An 18963-nucleotide genomic window follows, 5' to 3' on the forward strand; every position below is an offset into this window, starting at 1 on the left:
AATGTGAACTACACAACTGAGTACAAGTAGTTAGAAAATGTTATTACATCATTATTTATTAAATTAATGATACTCCTGGGAATTTGATAGTGGCAGAGAGATTTTATAAATTTAGTGCATTGTTGACATCTGTGAGATAAGTTTCCCAAGACCTAGGAGAGGCTTCCAAGTCACAAATCCCACTATAGCACATGGTTGCTACATAAAAAACAGAAGTTTAACTGAAATACATTTACATGTTTTTTGTAATCTTGATGGTTTCCTGTAAGTGCAGGTCTAAAGAAATTTGTAGGATTATTTTCTGGCTAAGAGCCTTCATTTCCTTAGATTCCTTTACTTTTATCATGAATACTAGTGGTGAGTTTCAAGTTTTGTTTTTCTTCCAAAACTAAAAGTAAGGATTAAAACACGAATCTGTCAAAGTTACTAGATTCTTGACAACAAATGGGAAACTAAGGCATTGGCACAATCTTGGCACAGAGATCCACTCAGTATACTAGCTCAGTGAACTCATGATTCAAATGAAGCATTTGGAAAATGAGAAATCACTGAGTCATCTGTTATTACAGTGCCTGAGAAATAACTGAGAGTATTAAACGGAGAATATTAAAGCCATGGATGTGAAAGCCTTTTGGTACCTGAATTATAGACCTACAGCAGGAGGGCACAATATAATCACTGTTTGCCTCTTTATCGTTATAGAATATATGGAATCATTTTGAGGGGGGAGATGAATGAGGTAGGATTTTCTGAGAGGAATATCATATAAGAAGTTGCTCTGGAACATCACAAATTGATTTTTTAGTATTTTGCTATGTGCCCACTGCCATGGTTTGTTCCTAATTGGTCGCAAAGTCATATATGCTCTGACCAGCAGGTGGCGTGATGGCTAAAGCGTTGGACATTCCCACATGGCTGACCACAGTTCAATTCCCTGACCTGGTGGCTTACTTTCACCAACCCCCACCCCCCCCACCCCCGTGTTTCTCTGGCCAAATTTAAATAAATGAATGAAAAAAAGAAGAATAAATAAAATAAATTCTCTGAGGCATTTCCTTTTTAATGAGAGTTGGTAACTCCAACATCCAAGGGTAAAAACAGGGATAAACTAAACCAAGGTTCTGAGAAGTCTTCATAAACATAAAAGCAGCTCACAAAATCAAAGTGCTATTATTATGCAATCAGATATCACTGGCTTCTAATTACTACTTTGTTCCTTGAGCAGAATAGAAACATGCAGAAGCACCCACTGGCTGAAATGGACATCGTGTGAAGGGATTAACTTACTTCTTTTACAAACCATTGACAAAAGGCAGGACCAATCCATTCTCTTGCATGAATGCCACAGTCTATCCAGACAGCTCTTTTGTAAGCTCGTGATCTTCTGCCCAGCTGAAAACAAGAGTGTTCAGAGTATCCAACTCAGGCTTTTATTTTTAGATTCACTGACCAGCATAATTTAATAAGGTTTCAGCATAATGCTTCACTGTAGCTTGGTTCATTAGGTAGCACATAAAAAAGATAGAGATTTCCTACCTACTTGGGAAGGCTAGACTTGTTTATATAGAAATATTAAATCTATTGTCCTAATTACAATAAAAAACTAGAAAATACACAAGGAAAAGGGTGATCCCTGAAACGGGGTTGCTTCTCCATTAGAACACAGTATGTGACTGTTAAATAAAAAGCTCAACTTACCAATCGGTTTGTATCTCTTGCTTCCCCCTATCCCAAGGAATCAGAATGTTCCTAGGAAATATTTCCTTTTTTTGAGTTTTTTTGCTATAGGATGTGTGCACTCGCTAGAAAGACAGAGAGAGACAAAGAGACAGAAAGCGAGAAATCACCCCCCAGGGGGGATGGCCATGCCGCAATCCCTTCTCCTCTATTCTCCTCTCAGGATCTTGGGCATGCATGCACACATGCCTGGCCTGAGTTTAAGCCACTGGGTCCGGGACGTGAACTGCGGTCGACTACATGGGAGTCCAGCGACATTGCCATTACGCCAACTGCTGGTCCCCCCATGAAATATTTCTTAAAGAACTACCTATGTTTTATAGGTGGATAGAGTCAAACTTTATTATAACACAAAATGAAAAAATAAAATAACTTGATTTGCACTGTCAAGTGAGAAGTTTATCTTTACAAACCTCTACATCTATATTACTTTTAATTTGGTGTCTAACCCAGTAATCAATAGGCAGCTCTTGTCATTATATTCACAGAGGATCTAGTTTTCATCTATTTTTTAATTTACTCAACTAGTAATTAGGAAATCTTTCTTAATGTCAGACTTTGTGCTTGGCACTGAAGACTCAAGGATGAAAAGGAATGCACAGTGGGGAGGACAGACATGTAAGCAGTCAATCAACCATTATGATGTGAAATCTGTAAGTCACTGTGGGACAGAAATGTTATGTCCTATTTTCCTGGGAAGTAAAAGAGGCTTCTTAGAAGAGAAGTGCTTGACTATTGAGAAAGTTCTGAAGCTTGTGTGACAGGGAGGGTGCAGGAGAATCTGAGCACAACACGTTTGAGGAACTACTTCTGGGGTTGAGGAAGGAACAGCAGATGAAGTGGAACTCAAAGGCAAAGAACACCTGAAGTTTCTGGATTCTGTGTAAAAGAGATGAGGCTTCATCCTGTATCACATGGGGAACCCGTGTGTGTGTGTGTGTGTGTGTGTGTGTGTGTGTGTGTGTTCACACTTGTCTGTGTGCACATACATGCACATGTTTGTGTTGGAGAGCCCCCCACTGACAGTGATGTGGAGGGTGGATTAGGGAATGAGAGGGTAGAGAATGGGAACATGATAGAAAAGTTAGTACTGAGGCTACTTTTACAATAGGCAGGGAGAAATGACACAGAAGTAAGTTAAGGCAATTGCAATGAGGACAAGAGAGGAGATTGGGGTGGATCCAATCTTTTGCGGAATGATTTTAAGGTGAGTGGTTAAAATAGAGGAGAGGACCTCAGGATGATGCTTGTGTGTGTTACTGAACTGGAAGTATAGTAGTGCCATTTTGAGTATGTGAATATCCGGGTGGGAGTACTGAGTAGACCATGATGTATTAAAGCTCCAAAAGGTAGACTCCACTAATAGAAAGATCTGGGATGATGGTTGATGCTGTAGGGTAACCATCTAAAGAGGGTTTATGGAATGAAAGCAGAGCTGAGGATAGAGCTTAGGGAATACCAAAACCAGAGACAGGACAGAGGAAGAGGAGCTGGTGAATGAGACCTGAAGAAATGGTCAGAGAGACAGGAAGAGAATCAATAAGTCATAATTAATCTTGGAAAGAGAAGTTAGAGGAGTTGTGGGGATAAAAGCTGGCAAGTCTGAATAGGAGGTAAGGATAGAGAGTATGAATATAGGCACATTTTTTTAGACATTTAGAAAGTTTGGCTGAGAAAGGATAAAGAGCTATAGCTCAGTTGTTAGGAGAAAATGCAGGATCCAGGAATGGAAACAATGGCTACCTTCTTACACCTGTAGATAGTCTTGCATTAATTTATTTTTGTCTCTTTTGATTGCCATAGGGTTTTTACGCTCAAAAAGAGGAAGAGGGAGAAAGCACTCCCAATGGGTATGGTCAGGACGTCTTTGTTTAGCTCTACTGATGGGATTTTGGGCACACGTGCACATGCACTTGATGTGCTTTTCAATGTGCCAGGGCTGGGATTCAAACCATGGTTGGTCATGTGGGATCCAGTTCCCTTAAGCACTGGGCCACAGGTCTGGTCTACATTGATTCATCTTAAGTAACATCAACTCAAAAATAATTGGTACCAATACGAATTATTTTACTGTAGCAACAATATTAATAATATTGAATGGAAAAAAATAAGGCTGGCTGGGTGGTACAGCAGTAATTTACTGCTCAAGAGAAGTTGTATTCACATGGATGAGCTCAGGTTCAGTTCTTGGGTCTAACTATTCATGCCAGATCTGAGCACCCATGATCCTGGTTAGCTGGGCAGAATGGGCAGATCATGGTGTGAGAGCCTGTTGAGGGGGATTTCCTCTTTCTGTCTCTCTTACTCTCATGAAAGTAATAAACTTTAAAAAATTAAATATAGCTTAGAAACCTAAGAGAAAAATGTTTTCTTAATTGTCAGATAATATTAAACATAAGACTCTATAAAAGATCATTTTATTTTTTCCCTGTACATCAAATATGAAAAAGATGAATGTTTGGTAACCGTTTTATCAATTGTTCACAATTTCTTAGTTTTTACCTTTAAAATAAAAAGAGGTCTTCCCTCATATGATCTTCCAATGGACAACATGTGAATGAGGCCTGAATGAGTTTTATTCAGATGATGCATCCAATTTTCAATCTAAAAGCAAATAAATGAAAAAAAAAGGCATATTAGACTTTCTCAGAATAATGGAACTTTTAGCCAACAAACTGTAACAACAAGACAACAGTAGGTCTCAGAATTCAAAGAACATATATAGACTATAAAATTGAACAAAAAGCCAATTTTCTATTCTTAATTTTTTGGGGGGATTACATTACATTTTACTTTTTGCTTTTACAGACAGTATCTTAAGTCTGTGCATTGTTCCTTCTTGAGCGCATACCTTATACCTACCATACATCATTAATATCTTGATGGCAGAGTTTGACAAAAAATGAATTGATGTGTCTGGTTTCTTTTAGGGAATCAAAATTTATTTCCATTTGCCACAAGTATGTAAAAGGAAAAGAAATAAATCAGCTTCAGGAAAATCATTCAAGGTACTTGAAAGTGTTCATTAATGTCCCATATATTATCATTTGCCATTGAACAGAAGATACTAAGAAAAGGCATTATCCTTTGCATCTAGAGGTTATTCTACTGAGTCACACATCAGAGGGCTTACTCTGAATAATCTTTCCAGTGATAGTGATGCATTTGCATTGATTCAGTCACACGTATTGATCTGTCATCAAAAGAAGATATATTTGAGATGGATGAATAAGATGCTTAGAAACAAGGGTGAAATTCCTGACATAGAAGCCCTACAAGTAAAGAAGGAACACTAAGTGTCCCACTGTTTCATGGTATAAAAGGGCCTGTGCTAAAAAAATACATACACATACTTTGGAAAGTACCTGTATGTGTTTTTCTTTCTCCTCTTAATCTAGTGAGCACAGCATATGTACACACACACACACACACACACACACACACACACAAACACACAAGGTCAGAGCTCTATAGCCACAGCTCCCCCATCCATGTATTTAACCAATTATGGATGAAAAAAAAAAAAAAAACCCTTTTATTTATTTATTTATTTTTTGGGGTTAAATGTCTTTAATTGAAACACCAACAACCTGTCTAGTTACAGTTTTTCAAAAAAAGGAAAAAGCCCTAACCAACCACAAACTAGGCAGTAGCTAAGTCTGTAGAGGCAATACAGTCAAAGCTGACAGGATAAAAACAAAAAACAACTCCTCAGATCCAAATGAGGGAGCCCTACTACATAAGGGCTAATCATGACCAGTGGTACTGTACTTAACTCTAGGCGGTTGGAAGACATCCTAATAAGCCCACTCAGAACATTCAGGTAGCCCTTTTCCAGTTTCCAACTCACAATAAAGATAATTTTTTGTTAAGTCTATTTCAGAAAACTTTTTCCAAGTTGCTTTATTTACAATGACAACTTTTATAAGGTCACCAAAGTTAAATGGACCATCAACTAGGCAGAAATGACTTTACAAGAAGAGGAAAAGCCCAAAATGCCACTTTCGATAGAGAACCCACAGTTCAGTTTTATTCAGAACAAAGAAAAAAGAAACTTTTGATCGTACTGGGAGAAACTCAGCCATCGATTTGTAATCTGTACTCAAACCATACATGCAATAAGGACAATATTCCGCTAATACAATTGATGTGCTGATGCATTCGTCTACTGTTTGTCGAATATTAACAATCATAAACAGAGCAGTGCAACTAGTATATGGAACAATTCTTAGTGTTACAGTGTCAGGCACAACTTTTCACTTCTCTTCACACCACTGGTTCTTTTTTTCAGAGGTTTTTGTCTTAAGATGTGTGTGCTCACCAGTGAGCATGAGAGAGGGACAGAGACAGTGAGAGGGAAAGTGAGAAATCATCCTCTGGGGGTGGGGAGGGGGATCCCTTTTCCTCTAGTCTCTTCCCAGGTTCTTGGGTATGCACACACACATGCCCAGTGTGAGTTTCAAGCCACCAGGTCTGTGGCTTGAACTGCAGTTGGCCATGTGGGAGTCCAGTGATATTACCACTGTGCCATTTGCTGGTCATGATAGAAAATATTTTTTAAAATGTGGTTGTATCTGTACTGATCAAGTACAGACTCTTGTCATTATTTTCTAAATAATACAGTATAACAACTATTTACATACTACACATTATAAACTGAAGTATAGCGGAGGATGTATAGAAGTTACATGTAAATATAAAAGAGTTTAAAAGTTCCTTGAAAAATGGAACTAAAGTATGAGTTGATTTTGGTGCAAAAATCAAGTTTTTCCACGATAAGCATTTTTCATAAACTTTTTGAAGACCATATGAGTATTGCACTATGCCATTATATATAAGAAATGTGAGCATCTGGATTTTGGTATTCATGGGGTGTCCTAGAACCAATTCCCCTTTGGATACTGAGGGACAACTAGGTATATGCATAGAATATTTTTCTTCTTTTTCAGTTGCCAGAAGATGTGTGCATTCATTAGAGAGAGAGAGAAAGCACCCCCATCCTCCATGGGCTGTGGTCACACTTCAGTCCTTTTCTCTCCATTTCCTCTTCCGTTTTCCCATCACGTCAAGATCCTAGATAAACACCCACATGTGTCTGGCATATTTTTGGACACCGGGGCCTGGACTCAAACTATTGTCAATCATGTGGGATCCAGTTTTCCACATGCAGCACTTAACCACTCTGCTATGGGACTCGGCAATGGAAAAATGGAATTAAAGAATGAGTTTATTTTGGTGCAAAATGAATTTGAAGCCCATGTAGTTTTTCCTTAATACACATTTTCTGTGAGCTTTTTGAAGACTTCTCATATGTGAATATACATATATATATATACTTATATATGTGTGTGTGTGTGTGTGTGTGTGTGTGTATATATATATATATATATATATATATATATGTGTGTGTGTGTGTGCACACGCCTGGTGTGAGTTTAAGCCATCGGGTTCGGGACTCGAACTGTGGTCGACTACACGGGAGTCAGCGACATAGCCACTATGCCAACTGCTGGTCCCTCCATTTTGTTTTAATTCAGCTTTTTTCCCAGTCATGTTAACAGTACTTCCATGTACCACTTTATTAAACATATTTCCATTGTCTAATTTCAAGCTTCTAAAATATATGTTGAAATATAAAATATGTGGAAATAATTTTGAAAGGAGAATTGTCATTAAGAGAGCCAAAAATACTCATAAATATAATGGGACCCATTAATTTTATGTCTGGCATTCTTTCGTTCAATTCAGGGAAAACATGAACATTATATATTCATTTATTTATTCATTTTTATCTATTTGGAGGCCTCTATAGGCCTGCCACTGGGGATATATAGCGGTGAGCAAAAAAGAAATGACCTGTCTGCATGGAACGTGCATCTTAAAAGAGAAAGGCATTGATCAGATAATCATACAATTACATAATTAAAATTGTGATCGATATACTAAGTAATATTATACATCAATGGTTTGTGGAGATAGAGATTTGATCTACTGTGGGAGAGTAGAGAACAGTTATCTTCTTGCTTACTATGATATTTGAAGAATAGCTAGTTGTCATCAGGTGAATAGTAAAAGATGTGGCATGAGGAGGAAGATGCTGTGAATTTTCCAGGTAGAATAAATAGCAGCATGTTTAAAGGTGTCAAGGTGCTACAAATGAGGCCTAGCTTTTGGGAAGTCTCAACTTTGCAGAGGGTGTAGAGCACGCAGCAAACTCCATTCTATCTTTCAACTAAATCATTGTCCTCAAACTATGCTAGCTCAACATTCCACTTTTTAGTTAAGGCCTGTATAAACATTACTACACTTTCCATTATACTTGCCAGGTTATTTGTAGGAGCAGGTTAAGTAAAGTTGAATGAAATTCAAATTATTTTGCAACTTTTTATATAGGAGTAAAAAGCTTAATGGAAGATATGAGGGACTTGAGGTGCCTCGGTTATATGAGAGCTACACACATTCTTCCCATAACACCCATTTCTTAGATCAAAATGATAAGGATGCACTTGCAAAAGAGCAATAAAATCTCCTTCAGTTACATACTTCTTCTAAGGAGTGATAAACTTCATAATTATATCCAGATAGGGATCTTCGCTTTCTCTGGGTTTGCAAGCTGCTTCCCTTTTCCAGTGCTTTCTGAAGGTCTTCTATGAGGACTCTGGATTGGAAATAATAGAAATGATGAAAAATAAATTGAGAAAAATATAAAAATAAGGCAATACTAGAAGAAAATAATATGTGTTGATGAAAAGGACTGCAAAGATGGATATTTCCAAAAATATCAAATGGTGGAAAATATTTTTTTAAGAAATGAAAACTGTTAAATTAATGGCATAATACATTTGAAGTGTAAATCTATGGACACATGTCCCCAAATAATATTAGTAGTGATAATAGCTACCACTGACTGAACAGCTATCAGATCGTTGGGAAAGTCGTGATGTATTTTTCTGGTTTTCTATGCAAAAAAGCATCATGACTTTCCTGATGACCCAATACAACTGAATGATGACTGTGAACACTTAAATTTATTGAGTACAGTGAAGCTCCACACAATGACATTTTGGCTGACAAAAGACAGCTTAAGTTTATAACTGGCTATCCCATATAATCTAGCTGTGTAGTAGGCTGTACCATTTGTTTCTATAATTACACTCTATGAGGTTTGCACAGTGACAAAAGTGCCTAATGATGCATTTCTCGGAATATATCCCTGTCATTAAATGATGTATGACTAGACTTACCAGGAGCCAGGGACTGTTCTATGTATTTTATGCTCATCATCTTACTTAAGGGTCCTATATGGTAGATCCCATTGATATCTCCACTTTACAAATGGGTTAAGAATTTGCTAATGTTACTCTGTTGGTCAGAGTAGACAGGATTTGAACTTGGAATGTGAACCAAATTCCAAACTTGAGACTTCAAGTCTAGGGGGACATGATACAAATTGAAACTGGGCTGCGCCTCTCCTCTTTCACCACATCCTCTTTCCTGCTGTGCACACATTTATTTTATTGCCCAAACCATTCTCACGTTATCATCCAGTACATCTGACCTTATGTCATCTAGTCTCAGAGAAAAATGGAAAAGGGAAGAAGCTGCAGCCCTCAAGAGAACACTGAAGAATTATTCAGGCCCAGAAAAAGCTATTTTACTGCCTGGTAGTCTCAAGAATGCCAAGAGCAGCTCAGCTCAGGTAATCAAAGTGGATATATTTGGAAACTGAAGGTTGAGGCTGGGGTGGAAATTTTAGGCTCACTGCAACGTGGGGAACCAGTAGAGTCACTAAGGCTGTTGAAGTGACATCTGAGCTTGATATAGGCTTATCTTCCTAATACTCACTGGACTGTACTAACCAGAGCACCACAAAGTAACAAAGGCACTTCACTCATCTGCAATACTAAAAGATGTTAAAGAGCTCCTCAGTGATTTTTCTGTGACTGGCAGGTGGTTAAAAATCTTTGTTTTCATATTTTAGCTTCCAAAAGAACTTGTTGCTTTAATGCTTAAGTGCTATTAAAAGAACATATATTCACATGTTTAAGTGACTTTCAAGGTTGATGTATAAAACCACTTCATTAAAAAAAGTTTCCTTGGGACCAGCAGTTAGCGTAATGGCTATGTCGCTGGACTCCCACGTAGTCAACCGCGGTTCGCGTCCCGGACCCGGCGGCTTAAAACTCACGCTGGGCTTGTGTGCGTGCATGCCCAAGGTCCTGAGAGAAGAATGAAGGAGAAGGGATTGTGGCGTGGCCATCCCCCCTGAGGGGTGATTTCTCGCTTTCTATCTCGCTGTCTCTCTCTGTCTTTCTGGCGAGTGCACGCGCCCTATAGCGAAAACCTCTCTTAAAAAAAAAAAAAAGTTATCTTTGAGGCCCGCAGATGGTGTGGTGGTTAAGGCACTGGACTCCCACTCGACTGGATGCAGTTGGAGTCCTGGACCTGGTGGCTTGCTTTCTCCCTTTCCTTCTCTCTCTCTCTCTCTCTGGCTAAATTAGAAAAAAAAATAATAACTGTAATTAAATAAATAAATTTTAATAAGTTATCTTGAATTACTTGAATAAATACTTTCTGGTTCATAAAGAGGATATGTTTACTTAGGGTCATACTGGGTGTAGGGCATTCTTTTTGATTGCTCATTTATTGTTTATTGAGTGCCAACAGTGGACAAAGCACATAATTAGGACTTGATCATTGATTCACTGCTCTTCTGTTTGTTTCAGTTTTTAAAATTAAAAATGGAAATGTTTTAGAAATTAAGAGAAGGTAACATGGCACAAAATTCGAGAAACTTTCTTGGCGACTCTTTGTTATGACTCAAAATATGAGTGGAATGTTAAGTTGCCAGTCTGAATACCATTTGTATTAGGTTTTTCTCTTCCCTTAAGGTAGGAAGTTACAGGTCATTAGGTTTGTATAGGTGCAAAGACTTTACAATATTGCTAAAGTAGTATTAGGAACTGAAAGAAACTCTTTGTCAATATCCAAACTTCCTTGCGCTGGGAGAAAATTTAGGATGATTAAGAAGGATGCAAATTTGATCAGGGCTGAGCTGGTTATAAACTGTCAGCCTATTCCAATTAGTGCAGGTTTGTTTCTATCGCCAGGATGTGGCTACTTTTTTCTATCCCAGGAAACTAAGAAAAAAAAGTATCACTAGATAGATTTGCAAAAGCCAGCAATATATACAAGAATCTCCTGAATTTCCAGTTTAAAAAGTCTGAAACTTTATTCTGGCAGCCCAAGCAAACTAATACAGGGTCTCTGTTTAATTATTTAGACTGTCCCCTAAAACTAGCCCCAAGAGACTAACCTTAAAAAATAATTGCGATACAGCAGATCCAGCCCCATTTTGCTTGTCCAAGAAATTGACTGGAAAGTAGTATATTGAAGAGAAGACTGTGAAAGGGAGTCCCAAAATGGTCTTTGCAAACTTGTGTATTTTCTAAGTTTTTTACAACTGATTATCATTCCTTCCTCCATTGTGTGCATTCCTGTAATAGTGACTAGAGCTATTTCAACCTTTCCGAATGATTTATTTAGTCAGTACCATATCGCCTCCCCAAAGCTACTAGGGTACAGAGAGATACTCAAAAGTGGAAATGTCACTGTCAATTTTTACAGGTATTTAAATTATAAAAATAATAATTTATTTAAAAAATTATATGGCAGAATGAGTTATCTTATTGAGAGGGTTTGATCACCTAGGAACCAGACATGTGGAGTCACATTATCTCTGCTTTAAAGATTACTATAGCTATACATTATGTATAGTTGTACAGAGTAAATGAAAATCATTTGAAAATACCCCACGTTACAATAATAAAAGTCAATTAAAATGATCTCTACCTACTGGGCTTATGGAGTTTAATTGACTCTTATGTGTTATCTTGAGACTAATAAAATGAATAGTTCTATGTGGTTATTCTCTGTGAGGAAACAACTGATTTCAAAGACCCATTTTTTTAGACTTTATTCTTTGTGACAAAATGTGTGATATCTTACTCTATATCAGTTCTACATGATCTATATTTAATGGCAGGAGAAAAAAGCTTGTTGAACTAACCAATATATTCTTTTCTACTAAATAATAATTAATGAAACATGTGAGTTGTTACTGAGCACCTATAGGTATAATTGCCAAGCTCTTTCCTACTGGGCATTAAGAGAATTTAAGTATGCCTTCAAGGCAATAACTAAAATGTGTTCAATAGGAATAATAGCTTTCTGTACAGCTGTGATTCTGTTCTAGCGACAAAAATAAAATACCTTTCTGCAAAAAGCATATCAATACTTTAATATGGCTATAAATATCCTTCTGACAGGGTGATATTTATGGACCAGGATGTCACTTTCATAGTGTATCCTTTGACCCAGTTTTCCAGGAAGACTGGAATCTTCATCACTGACCTCCAGAGCCAACAGCTCACCCTAGACCTTCTTAGACACTATTATATCTGACACAAACTGAGTCAGTCTTTTTTTTGCCTTTTCTTTTCTTTCTTTTAAAAATTATTATTTTTAGCATTCAATCACTGTGTATCATTACAGCATACCAAATGCATTTTCCTATCCTGAATACACTGTATATTGGTTCAATTAAGGATATTATCATACATACTATCATCGACAGACAATTTTCCATATTTGTGTTCCTTAAGTATTTTGCCTCTTTCTTTTCCCCCTGATTCCATTCTTTTCATGCTCCCCCCATTTCCCACTCTCCTCCCACCCTATCTCTGGCATCCATGTTTGTTCTCCATGCCTTTATATTGTCTAGTCTTTCAGTTTCTGTCATCAAGTGCAGACATTTGGTATATATTGAGTAGGGACATACAATGCCTCTCTTTCACAGTCTGGCTTGCTTCACTTAGCAGCAAAACTTCCATTATTCATCCACTTTCTATCAAATGCTAGAGTCTCATTTTTTTAAAAAATTTTTTATGGCTGAGTAGTATTCAGTACTGTATATATTAGATACCACCTAACTCCAGTCAGAATGGCTAAGATTAAAATAATAAAGAATGATAAGTGCTGGTGAGACTGTGATGAAAGGGAACTCTCCAACAGTGTTTGTGGGAATATAAACTAATACAGTCACTGTGAAGAACAATATGGAGGTTCCTCAAAGACTCACAAATAGAAATACCATATGACCCAGTGATTTATTTTCTTTCTAAAAATGTATTTTGAGAAAGAGAGAGAGAACCCTCAACAGGTTTTCCATGTCATCATGAACACCCAACCTCAGCCAGCCTTGGATCATGGGCATGCACATGTCCAGGGTGCTCAGGATAGTCCTTTAATGCAAATTCATAACCCTCCCATGTAGAAGTGATTTACTGCTGTGCCACTATCTGGCTCTCCTGTGTGTTCATTCTGACAGTGGAACAACCTGATAAAAAGTTGGGGTACTTGTAGATAGTTGTTTATAATCTTGTACCTCAACCCCAAAATCTTAGAATTGCCAAAGAAAAATAGGTCGTCCTTTCTCATTTCATTAATTCACTACATTGCACTTCTTCCAGATTCCCTATTGGGAATTACCCACTTATGCCCTTTCTTTCCACCATCCCCTTTTCCCTATGCCTACCATAGTCCCTCTTCCATTGCCAATATACTTCCTAAGTCCTCCAGTCTCTTCCAAGAACTCTTTCTTCTCATGTTTTTGCCATACCAGAAATTTGACTTGTAAGCCACACATGCTTTGGTTGCTTTTTATTCTCCCAATCCCACTTATTGTAGGGCTGGGAAGGAGATCAGCATTCTATTAAAAGCCCATCTCTGCTTCTCCATTCATCTTCTAACTTCTAGGAAAAGCTTATCTTCCTGTCAGGGTCATGCCCCTCCTTTTAGATTTTCTCTGACTTCTTGCTATGGCCTGATATTCTTACCCCGAGTATATATTCTCTCCTTTTACCTCAAATCTTGCCATCAGCCATGATATTTCTCTGGTGATTTAGCCCTCACTTTCTTGACTGCAACAGATTTAGTGCTCTTCACCCAACACTCTGCTTTAGCCATCTCCTCCATGGTTAAACCGTAGATCTTGTCATTAGCCATGAACATTCTACTTCAGGACTCTTAACATCTAATAGCCCATATTTTGTCCAAACTTTCCTTCTTCCCATTTGTTGCCATCCATTACACTGAACTTGTTTTCCATATGAAGACCTCTATAATCTTCCTTGATTCTTCCATTTTGTTTCGTTATCCCTCCTAGACTTTCCTCCCTCTCTGTCTATATTAGACCCGAAGGATGAATACTCTAACTAGCATGCCACTGGACCACTTCCTTGCCACCTTGACCTTTCCATGGTCCTGTCCAACGAAACCTCAACTCTGTATCAGTGCTATAGTCTCTCTTCTTTGTAGCAACTACTGTTCTCAGCTTTCATCTTTGTTTTTCTCTTGGCACTACTCTTCAACTTGTTTTTCTTATCTTTTTTTGGAGAAGTTTTTGCCATAGGGCACATGCGCTCGCCAGACAGATAGAGAGAGACAGAGAGACAGAAAACGACAAATCACCCCCCAGGGGGGATGGCCATGCCACAATCCCTTCTCCTCCATTCTCCTCTCGGGATCTTGGGCATGCATGCACACGCGCCAAGCCTGAGTTTTAAGCCACCAGGTCCAGGATGCGAACTGCGGTCGACTACCTGGGAATCCAGCAGCATAGCCATTACGCTAACTGCTGGTCCCCTTCAACTTGTTTTTCTACCTTTATTAGATAATTCTGCTTCTTTCTTTATCCAAAAAATTTAGCTTTAGGCTATGATATTTTCAATATGTTGCTCCTCTATGCAATCATAAGAAGACCCACATTTACCTCTGCAATCTTATAGGATGAAGCATCCTTCCTACTGTTCAAATTCACCCTTCTGCTTGTGTATTGCCTCTGTCATCTTTAGTGTCTCTCTGCCTGCTGCTCCTCAGCCTACAGACATGACAGAATCTCTCTATCCTCACAAATCCCAGATCTCATAAACAGTCATGGATGCAGCATAGCCATTACGCTAACTGCTGGTCCCCTTCAACTTGTTTTTCTACCTTTATTAGATAATTCTGCTTCTTTCTTTATCCAAAAAATTTAGCTTTAGGCTATGATATTTTCAATATGTTGCTCCTCTATGCAATCATAAGAAGACCCACATTTACCTCTGCAATCTTATAGGATGAAGCATCCTTCCTACTGTTCAAATTCACCCTTCTGCTTGTGTATTGCCTCTGTCATCTTTAGTGTCTCTCTGCCTGCTGCTCCTCAGCCTACAGACATGACAGAATCTCTCTATCCTCACAAATCCCAGATCTCATAAACAGTCATGGATGCCTGTCTCCTTGGAGTCACTTATCATTCTCTGATTCTCTCCTTATTCTAACTGCTAAGTGTGGTAATCTGCTCCTAGGCTCCATGTTCACCTCTGTTCACTTCAGTCTTCTACTTCCAACAGTCTATTTCTTCCATTTGTGTTGTTAATGCACTGTCCCTTATCAAACCTCAAGGAGACTAATTGTCCTTTTCTTGCTGGATATCACTATGGTACTTGACAATATGGAATGTTTCCATTCTCTAAAATCTTTCTTTTCTTCATTGACTTCTGTGATTATTTTCTACTTGCTCTCCTCCTACTGGATTAACTATTCCTTTAAAATTAATCTCAGGCCCAGTAGCAGTAGCATAGGCAGTAGGGCACTACTTCACAACACTGGAACCATGTGGGAATGATCTGGGGTTCTAATCCGTGGTGAACTGAACATATCAGGCATGCCCATGACCCTGGCTGGCTTGAAGTTTACAGGAGTAGGGTGACTGTGGCTCAGCAAGACCCTCTAAGGGTACTGGTATTCTTACTTCTCTTCCTTTTTCTCTCTATCAAAAAAAGAAATAAACTTAAAAAACAAAAACGAACCTCAGAATATCCAAATCTATTCAAACCTGTCTGTACAGTCACTCCAAGCTAGAAAACTTGGAGTCACCCTTTGACTTCCTTTCCTACCTACTATCCCACCAAGTGTAGAGTCCAGGTGGTTTTAGCTCTGAAGTATTTTTAAAAACTCTCCTCTGATCCCACTACTTTGGTTCTAACTCAAGGCCTTACTATCTCTTACTGGAACTATGATCATAGTTTCCTATTGCTCCTCTACCCTACTGATATGCAGCTTATTCGTTTCCATCCTCCACTGGGGCCATGCCATTCACAAGATGAGGCCTCAGCTTCTACTCTTGTACCTGAGACTTTCTACAATTTGGTTTACCCTTCCTGGCCTCTCCTGTATCTTTTCTTCCTACTCTGACTTGCACTTTGTACAGACACTAAACTACTATGCTGTGGCTTTCTTTGCTTGCACTGTCCTCTCTGCCTGTCAGGCTCTGGGTCTCATCCCTTGCCTGACTGCCACAGCTTCTGCAGAAAGACTTTTTCACCCTGCCTACCTACCCATCCTGTAGACAATGCTAGGCTGCTCTCTCTCTCTTTTTAAAAACAAGAAGGAAGTCTATGTTAACACTGTCACTAAGTGGGAACAACAAGATATGGCTGTTCCCATTCCTCCATTAGATTAATAAACTCATCCAAAGTGAGACTATTCATGTCACTTTTTCCAATATGAAAAATTATATATGAAACACTTTCATAAGCACTTAATAACCTGAATACAACTATCATTAATTCAGTTTAATACAAAGAATTTTATAGCAAGTGAAAAGGAATGCTTACTTGTACTGAATGTTGACTTCCTGTAGGAAGGCTAACAGGGCTCGAGAATCATTTTGGGACATATGGACATCAGTAACTGTTCCCTCTGATACATAGGAGATACTGCTGGGCTGCCACAGGTCCACCTGTAGTGCAGGAACCAACCTGTAATTTATATCCAATGTAGGTGGGGAAAAATCCATGTCACAATCTCAAACATGTTATTTTGTTTGCATACAGTAACACTAAACACATTTCAGGATTAGACTCAATGTGTCATCAAGGTAAGACACCTATTTAATTTGAATATGGACTCTAAATAATTGGGCTGTTGGAAAAGTCAAGATGTAATAATTCCTATACAAAAACATGTCATAACTTTTGCAATAACCCAATATATCACATCCATATAGAATTTGTTCATGATTTACAAGTAATATTTTGAAGACCAGTACATTAAATCCATAAGCAAAAAATGAGATAAATTAGTTTTAAGTATAACCTTGATATTTTCAAATTATTTATTGTGTAAATATCTGATTAACTATAAGACAAAGATATAAATTCCCCTTTACCCTATCACAGAATAAATTGGGGTAGCTTAATAGTTTAGTAACTTTAAATGAAAGAATCTCTAGGTAGCTCCTCCTCCCTTCTGCAAACCTTTTACTGATTCTAGATCAGCTTTCACACATCTCCCCTTCTGGGGGAGAACTTGGCAGCTAGAGTAAATCTCTTTGTTACATGAATAGTTTTTAGAACATCTATGCTTCTTTGGTTACAGGACTTCCTCTTGCCAGAATGTATGCTCCAGGAGGGCAAAGAATTTATCCATTTGGTTACCACCCATCTCAAGAGCCCAGAGTGATGCCTTGTGCATATCAGTAACTCAATTGTAATTTGTTACAGCCCGGACCATCTCTCATCCCCACCCCTACTCATCTCTGGACTTCAGGTTGGTATCTCGGGACTTTAACATGAACTTTAACCTCCCCCCACCCCACCTGGAAACCAGTTCAAGCCAGTGAGCAGTTCCAGACACCAGTCTGTCTGTGGCTGCAGGCTCTTAAGGCTGCGACTTGTTGCTCATCCTCTGCCCCTTCCTTACTTGCCTTTGGACTCTCTGAATTTCAGTGTTTCGCAGCATGATTTTTTTTCTTTGCTTTTGAGGTGTTGCTTACTAGGTCAGTTGGAGGCTCACCACTCCTTAGAAACAGGGAGGACTTTGAGTCACCCAGGACCAGTGATAATACTTCATGGTACTGGTGAGCAACGGGTAGGCCAACCATAAGAGAAATCACCAATTTTCTAATCCTACACACCTTTTAACACTCAGAGATACCTTAAATAAGTTAGGAAGCAATATATGAATGACTAGGAACAATCACAGAGGCTCAAGAAGTGTGAGCAACCAACAAAAGGCCTCTCCCCCAAGAGAGATCATCAAGCTGACATCCACCCATAGTCATTACAATGGATGTTGTGGACATGCTGGATAAGGAATTCAGAATATTTGTAGTGACAAAACTAACTGAGATGGAAGAGAAAAGAGACAAGGAGCTCCAGGAGATGAGGAAGTCCTTCCATCATTTGAAAGAAGAAATAGATACCTTAACAAGAACTGGATAGAACTTCTAGGAATGTGATACAGGAAATCAAAACCTCCCTTAAAAGTACTAAAAGTAGGTTAGATCAGGAAGAAGATTGATTCTCTAATGTAGAAGACAAAACATCTGACCTAGAAAAAAGTATCAAGAAGATTGAGAAAACAACCAAGAAAAACGAGGATAATATACAAGGATACCATCAAGCTCCCCAACATCCAGATAATTGGCATCCCAAAAGAGGAAGAAAATAATAAGGGCATAGATAATTTCTTTCATAAAATCCTGGAAGAAAACTTTCCAAACCTAGGAAGGCATTCAAATATCCAGACCCAAGAAATACATAGGACCCTGAGTAGAATCAACCCAAGAAGATGCTCTCCAAGGCACATTATAGCCATATTGGGAAAAGCAACAGACAAAGACAGATACTAAAGTTGCCAAGAGGGAACAGGCAAGTTACAAAGGTCACCCTATCAGGCTAACATTGGATCTCTTGGTGGAAACAATGCAGGCAAGGAAAGAATGGGGAAATATAGTCAAAGTGTTGAATGAAAAACAATTTCAACCTAGAATACTATACCTGGCAAGATTATCTTTCATATGAGAAAAAAAAATTAAAACATTTTCAGATAAACAAAATTTGAAGGAATTTATCAACTCCAGACTAGCTCTTCAAGAGGTTCTGAAGGTAGTGCTATACCAGGAAAACTAAAAAGTCAGACAGACAGTTATACAAGAACAAAAAGCAACCAAGAAAATGGCTCACTTAATGATAGGAACAGGTATGGCAATATCGATAATTACATTGAATGTCAATGGATTAAATTCTCCAATTAAGAGACATAGGCTGGCTGAATGGATGAAAAAAGAGAACCCCTCTATCCGTTGCCTACAAGAAACTCACCTTATGGATAAAGACA

At 38.3% G+C, this 18963-nt stretch overlaps 1 protein-coding gene across 1 annotated transcript in view; it reads right to left on the reverse strand.

Annotated features, from left to right (window-relative positions):
- CPA6 (carboxypeptidase A6) overlaps positions 1 to 18963 on the reverse strand; it is a 371754-nt gene that overhangs the window by 76771 nt on the left and 276020 nt on the right. The window contains exons 3-6 of the mRNA XM_006150464.2: positions 16458 to 16582; positions 8281 to 8395; positions 4240 to 4341; positions 1288 to 1392 (exon numbers count right to left, since the gene is read on the reverse strand). Coding sequence (XP_006150526.1) covers positions 1288 to 1392; positions 4240 to 4341; positions 8281 to 8395; positions 16458 to 16582 — 447 coding nt within the window. The remainder of the gene's footprint in view (positions 1 to 1287; positions 1393 to 4239; positions 4342 to 8280; positions 8396 to 16457; positions 16583 to 18963) is intronic.

Source organism: Tupaia chinensis, unplaced genomic scaffold (genome assembly GCF_000334495.1).
Source record: "Tupaia chinensis unplaced genomic scaffold, TupChi_1.0 Scaffold000288_2, whole genome shotgun sequence".
Classification (NCBI taxonomy): Eukaryota; Metazoa; Chordata; class Mammalia; order Scandentia; family Tupaiidae; genus Tupaia; species Tupaia belangeri.